Source organism: Branchiostoma belcheri, unplaced genomic scaffold (genome assembly GCF_001625305.1).
Source record: "Branchiostoma belcheri isolate BF01 breed outbred unplaced genomic scaffold, Haploidv18h27 scaffold361, whole genome shotgun sequence".
NCBI classification, from domain to species: Eukaryota; Metazoa; Chordata; class Leptocardii; order Amphioxiformes; family Branchiostomatidae; genus Branchiostoma; species Branchiostoma belcheri.
Genome location: NW_017803978.1, coordinates 36,929 through 44,256, shown reverse-complemented (window position 1 = coordinate 44,256; position 7,328 = coordinate 36,929). Strand labels below are relative to the sequence as shown.

Below are 7,328 nucleotides of genomic sequence, written 5' to 3'. Positions count from 1 at the left end.
TTTGCTAGATGAGCGTCTAAACTGGATTTCTTTGCTGCAGAATAGTTACACTGGTCACACTTGTAGGGTTTTTCTCCTGTATGGGTTCTCATATGCCGGTCTAAATGAGACTTGCTAGCTGCCCTGTATCCACACTCCCCACACATGCAGGATTTCTCACCAGCGTTATTCAAGTTGACTTCTTGTGCTGCCGCCTGGTCTTTATCATTGACTGTTTTGCTGTCACAGTCAACCTGGGAAACCCCGGTGGGAGACTCATCACAGCAGTTCTGACCAACTCCGGTGGGAGACCCGTGTCCTGTCGTGGCCATGTTCAGGCTAATAAAAAAAATTGTATCAAAGTATTGAAACAAATTTTTAACAGTTCCGAATAAAACAAGCTTTACAGACTAATGATTAACAACGTAACTCACCAAAGTTCTAACGTGTTGTCTTTCTTGCATTTGAATAAATTTGCTTCTATGTTGTTACTAAATCATAAATCGTGAGATCTTACACTCACTCACTCACTCATGCCACCGAGCTCACTCAAAACCACTTAATATATTATCCTATGGGGACAACTAATTACTCCATTTGCTTGGTTGGAAAGAGAGTCGGCAGTATAGGTGTGGTCACAAGGCTTCTTTATTCACTGTTTTCACAAATCAGTTCTTGTATATTATTTCCGTTACTATGACATCCCCTATGTATGTTTGGTTTCGCCCCCCTCCCCCTTAATATTTTTCACCCTACCATTCACAACCCGAAAATGCCTACAACGTACCGTCCTATTGCGGTCCTTATTCCACAGAAATGGTCTCAAGCTATTACCCTCAGCATCAAAATAACTTTCTGTCCGTTTCTAAGCCTTACCTGCTTCCTATGACAGTTTTCATATGTAAACCGGTACTCGGGCAGCTTTGTCCTTCTGTCGTCTCGTGAGGTCAGAGCTGAACTCTATGCGGGTCAAGGGTGAAATTGTCTACCTGATTACCCATGTAATACATTTGACGCAAGATAACACTTTCCTCATAATGTCAACGTCCTGCATTTAAAACCGACCATCTTAACAACGTAACACGCGTCTGACTTTTGTTACTGATCTAATAAAAAGAGTTATGCTAAAGGAATAAATGGCAGACCAAACTGTTTGGCCTGAATCTTGATTTCTATGTGATATTCACCACCCCTGACAATACTCATCCAAAGAAAGAAAAAAACACACAAAGGAAAACATTATGATCAAGGTACATAAAGATTTATTTGTGTTGGTGATACATTTTTTATAAAAAAAACACTACAAAACAAACAGAAAACTATTACTCGTACACAACATAACGTCTACGTTTTTTACTGTAAAATTACTTCCTTCTGTTGGAAACTGAAGCACGTCAGTCATTTTACACTGATGAAAATCAACGAAAAGATTTTACTGCGAACGAAATGCTTGATATTTGTCAAAAGATATTTGTTTGTCATACATATAAGCAAACACTTCGTCAAATTTAAATTATTAACAAATTAAAAAAAAAAATCGAAGCTCCATTCATACAAACTCAACATAAAAGTCTACATTTCAAATAATGTGTACATTCACTTACTGATGTTACTAACTGATTATGTACATGTACATTTTCCAAACTAGTTAACTGCTTTTCCCTACAATTCTAGTTAGCTATAAAAAGGGTTATGGATTATTGTTCAAAATAGTTGATGCCAGAACAAAGAATACATGTACTAGGTTGGCCGTTTTATTCTTCAAACTAAAAAAATGCTATACAGAGAAATAAAATGCAGTGGACGAAAATACATTAACATGACATTCCTTTAGGAAAACAATTACTAATATGCCTTTTTGCAAATTATTTTGCAAAATGATACATCCTAAAATACCTTATGTATCAAGGTGATATATCATTGGTATCGAGGTAGAGAAGCTATAGTTAAGATTGTCCGTGCCAAATATCAATATGAGATGAACAGTTCCAGAGTTGGTGCCTCTGTGTAAATTTTCTTAAGTTTAGTAAGGGCTGACTTAGAGGCGGTAGAATAGCTACACCGGTCACACTTGTAGGGTTTTTCTCCTGTATGGGCTCGCATATGTCGGGATAAGAGAGACTTTTTAGCTGCCCTGTATCCACACTCCCCACACATGTAGGGTTTCTCACCGGTGTGCTTTGTGAGATGATAGTCTAAATGAGGTTTCTGTGCTGCAGAATAGTCACACTGGTCACATGTGTAGGGTTTTTCTCCTGTATGGACTCTCATATGTTTGGATAAGTCAGACTTTTGAGTTGTCCTGTACCCACACTCCTCACACATGTAGGGTTTGTCACCAGCGTGTTTTGCTAGATGTTGGTCCAAAGCAAATTTCTGTGCTGCGGAATAGTCACACTGGTCACACTTGTAGGGTTTTTCTCTTGTATGTGTTCTCATATGCAGAAATAAGGTGGACTTTTTAGCTGTTCTGTATCCACACTCCTCACACATATAAGGTTTTTCTCCTGTATGGGTTCTCATATGTCGAGATAAGTCAGACTTTTGAGCTGTCCTGTAGCCACACTCCCCACACTTGTAGGGTTTTTCTCCTGTGTGGGCTCTCAAATGTCGGATTAAGTTAGGCCTGTCAGATGTCCTGTATCCACACTTCCCACACATGTAGGGTTTCTCACCGTTGTGATTTGCTAGATGTTGCGATGAAGCATTTCCTCCAGGTTTTTCTCCTGTATGGCTGTTCATAGTAAAGCAAGACTCAGGAGTTGTCCTAAAACTGCTCTCCTCACTCTCCAAGGTTTTATCTCCAGTTTCGTCCATCTCTCTTCTCTGTTTGGAAAGAAACAGAAATCTAGAATAAATCGGGGCTTAAGGATTCTTAAAAAATTGGACCCCTGTCTGTAACAATATTAGATTCTTTGTTGTCTCGCCGCAGGCATATACAGATGACACGCAAATTCGTGAAGCGTTCCATATTTTTCCCTTACTGTGTACAAATAGGTAAATATAACAAAGAAGTAGTGTTGGTTGACTCATCTATTGTTTTGTACGTAGGTTAATTTCGTTGTACTGATGTACTAAAAGTATTTGTCTGTATGTCTACATGTAGAAAGTCGCTGTACTTTTGTTGTGTCAAAAAAATTCTGAATGGAATGAAAAACACCCCCCCCAAAAAAAAAAACATACTAGTGTAGTGTTAGCGTAGTGCTGTCATCCTTTGACTCTTAGAATTCAAACCAAACACACTTGTTATCACTTAAAACACTGTTAGGAAACCAGGATGCTATAAGTACATGTAGGGAGGAATGCCACAACGTGAGACAGCATATTTTTCTTTACTTGTAAAATCTTTGCAAAATTCACCGATGCACCTTTTTTTCTCATCATCCTAAAGCAGAAAGTTAGCCTGCCATTATGATACTCAGCACCAGAGAAGGTAAACCGGTTTGAAACGGGACAAAAACAGTTTAGGGGCCAAACGGGGTCGCGCGTATGTTTGGTTTCGCCCCCCTCCCCCTTTATTTCTACCAAGTTCATACGCAGAAAAATTCCTATAAATTACTACCTTACTCTGATCCTTTTTCCGAAGAAAAGACCTCCAACTATTTCTCTCATTATCAGAATACTTTGCTGCCCGTTTCTAAGCCTTACCTGTCTCCTATTATGGTTTTTCTCTTCTTCGAATTCACGAAACCGGACCTCAGACAGCTTCGTCGTACCGTGAGGTCAGAGGTGATCCCTATGTGGGTCAAATGTGAATTGTTTGCCTGATTACGAATATAATACATATAAGGCCAGATAGCACATTACGCTTTCCTTCCAATGTCAACGTTCTGCCAACCACCTAAACAACGTAACACGCGTCTGACTTTTGTGTCTGATCTATATCTAATATGAGCAAGAAATGTTTTTAGGAATTAATATTGACGCAAAACTGTTTGATCTGAATCTTGATTTCTGTGTTTTATGATCAACCTCACCTCTAACAATATTCCATCCAAGGAACACAGAAGGAAAAATTACGCTTTAAGTACATATGGATTAAATTATGTTAGCAGAAAATATCTGTAGATGTAGATACATCTTCAAAAGAAATGCAAAACAAACGGGACATTTTACACGTATACAACCTACCGTTTATATTAAAAAAAAAAAAATAAGTTCCTACTGTTCGAAACTATTTTAAGCACATCAGTCATTTTACACTTCTGTTGATCATTACAACCGTAGTCTTAAGAGTTAATGTAAGTAAAAAAAATAAAGTAAAATTTTGTTTGTAGAGTATATATAGGAAGGCACTTTGTCACACAAGCTAGGAAGTCGAAACTCGTACATTCACACAAACACAACCGTACTAACATCTACTGTGTACAGTCATTTACTGATGTTAATCACTAATTATGTACAGGTACAATATCCAAATAACATCACCACGTTTACTGTCCTTCCACTACAAAGCTAGATAGCGACAAACTTTTTTTTTCTTTCCGAAAAGATTCAATGCTTGCCCCAAGTATATTACTCTGGCTACATGTTACTTGTAACTGAATCATAGTTCTACAGTGCTTAGCAATACAGTGGAGAAAATACTAGCAGTACATGACTATGAGTCGACATTTGGTCAGAAAAACGGTTGGGAATTTCGCAACTTTTATCCATTTTACAGAATAATTAGCCTACAAATGTCGATGTAATACGTACATACCTAAGCTTGGTATCAATAGAGAAACTATAGTTAAGAGAAGATTGTGCGCACTAAAATGGCACTTTTGATGAAAATGTCAGTACAAGATGTCACAGTTCCAGAGTCGGTGCCTCTGTGTGAATTCTTTTATGTCGACTTAGGGCAGACTTGGAGTCTGCAGGATAGCTACATTGGTCACATTTGTGTGGATTTTCTCTTGTATGTGCTCTCATATGATAGACTAAGGTAGACTTATGAGTTGCCCTATACCCACACTCCCCACACATGTAGGGCTTCTCACCAGTGTGTGTTGCCAGATGTTTGTCCAAACTGATTTTATGTGCTGCAGAATAGTCACACTGGTCACACTTGTAGGGTTTTTCTCCTGTATGGACTCTCATATGTCTAGATATGTCAGACTTGTGAGCTGCCCTGTATTCACACTCCCCACACATGTAGGGTTTCTCACCAGCGTGCATTGCTAGATGTCGGTCTAAATTAGATTTCCGTGCTGCAGAATAGTCACACTGATCACACTTGTAGGGTTTTTCTCCTGTATGGACTCTCATATGTCTAGATAAGTCAGACTTTTGAGCTGATCTGTATCCACACTCCCCACATATGTACTGTTTCTCACCAGTGTGTATTGTTCGATGAATGTCCAAACTGGATTTCTGTACTGCAGAATAGTCACACTGATCACATTTGTAGGGTCTTTCTCCTGTATGGGTTCTCATATGTTTGGACAAGGAAGACTTTTGAGCTGCCCTGTATCCACACTCCCCACACATGTAGGGTGTCTTACCGGTGTGTTTTACTAGATGATAGTCCAAGTGGGATTTCCGTGCTGCAGAATAGTCACACTGGTCACACTTGTAGGGTTTTTCTCCTGTATGGGTTCTCATATGTTTGGATAAGTCAGACTTTTGGGCTGTCCTGTACCCACACTCCCCACATATGTTGGGTTTCTTACCTGTGTGTTTTACTAGATGATAGTCCAAATTGGATTTCCGTGCTGCAGAATAGTCACACTGGTCACATTTGTAGGGTTTCTCTCCTGCATGGGTTCTCGTGTGTTTCAATAACTGAGACTTTTGAGCTGTCCTGTCTACAAACTGTTTTGCTAGGTGCTGTGCTGATGCATATTCCCCATGATTTTCTCCTGTATAGCTGTTCACAGTAAAGCAAGACTCAGGATTTGTCATAAAACTGCTCTCCTCACTCTCCAAGTGTTTCTCACCAGTTTTATTCATCTGTGTTCTCTGGTTAGAAAGAAACAGAAATCCAAAATAAATCAGGGCTAAAGGTATTCCTACAAATTTAATGCCCTCGTTGAGAACATTAGATTTTTCTATGTCTGGCCACATACATATATAGAATGAAAAAAAAAACACTCCCTCCCTCCCTCCCCCCCCCCCAAAAAAAAGAATGTTGTAGCGTAGTGGTGTCATGATATGACTATTAGGATTCAAAGAAAACACATTTATCATCTTAAAAATTCATCTGTATCAGTAAAAGTCATTATGAAACATGTTTTAACTGCAATTTCCAACACTAGACGTACATAGATTAAACATTGGAGTTGTACAGTCACAAATTTGGGCAAGTCCAATTTCTTGTGTTGGAAATTGCAGTGTAAACTTTTTTTTTCATGAAAATACACTTATTTTTATCGCTTGAAATAATGATAGGAAACCAGGATGCTAAAAGTACAAACCTGCGTATGACAAGGGTGTCGAATTTAGAGGCTAGCTAAGGAGGGACGCCACAAACTGAAACAGCATTTTTTTTTACTTGTAAAATTCGCTGATGTAACTTTTTCTCGTCACCTCAAAGCAGAAAGCTAGCCTGTCATAATGGTAGCCCCAGAGACGGTAAACTGGATCGAAATGGGACAAAAATAGTTCGGGGCCAAGCCGGGGTCGCACGTACATGTTTGGTTGGTTTGGCCCCCCTCCCCCTTCATTTCTACGATGTTCATTATCCGAGAAAAACTCCTATAAATTATAACCTTACTCCGATCCTTTTTCCACAGGCAGCTTTCCACAGAAAGAACCTCCAACTATTTCTTTCGTTATAAGAATACTTTGTTGCTGCCCGTTTCTAAGCCTTACCTGATAACTACGATGATTTTCTCTTCGAGTAAACCTTTCGTTTGTCCTTCCGCTGTAGCCTGAGGTCAGAGGTGAAATCGTTGTGGGTCAAAGGTGGATTTGGTCCCCCTGATAATCCAGATAATGTATTATCTGTTCTGCTCTATTGTCGGTAGCAGAACAGTCCTCACAGAAGACGATGTTCACTTTGATTACCTCCGTGCACCAAATCAGCGGTGGTCGGGCGTAGTTGGAAGTCAAATTTGACTCAAATTTGATTCACATTCGATTCTATTCGTATTATAAATTTGGCAAGGAAGATCCTTCTTACGTGGCAAGACACCATTAGGGAGGTCAGACGCTAACATTTGGATGCGGTGCACTGATTCATACAGAACGTTTGTCAAACTCGCTGACTTTGAAAACACAGAATTTTCCGCTGGTCTGAACTTAGAGCTTGCCGTTTAAAGCTAGGATTTCCTACCCAGTGGAGAATGAAATAAGTTCAGGATGTGAATTGTAACCTTTGTTATTATCTATACAATTATCTCCACTTTTGGGCTGTTAGTCTGACC

At 39.3% G+C, this 7,328-nt stretch overlaps 1 protein-coding gene across 1 annotated transcript; it reads right to left on the bottom strand.

The window, feature by feature from the left end:
- Positions 1–1,947: 1,947 nt before the first annotated feature.
- On the bottom strand, positions 1,948–5,873 carry LOC109476163 (gastrula zinc finger protein XlCGF57.1-like). Its single transcript, XM_019777053.1, has 2 exons — positions 5,130–5,873; positions 1,948–2,486 (listed from the first exon to the last, which is right to left on the bottom strand). Exons 1-2 carry the CDS (start codon positions 5,863–5,865, stop codon positions 1,948–1,950), a joined length of 1,275 nt encoding a protein of 424 aa, XP_019632612.1. The 5' UTR covers positions 5,866–5,873.
- Between the last annotated feature and the right edge of the window lie 1,455 nt (positions 5,874–7,328).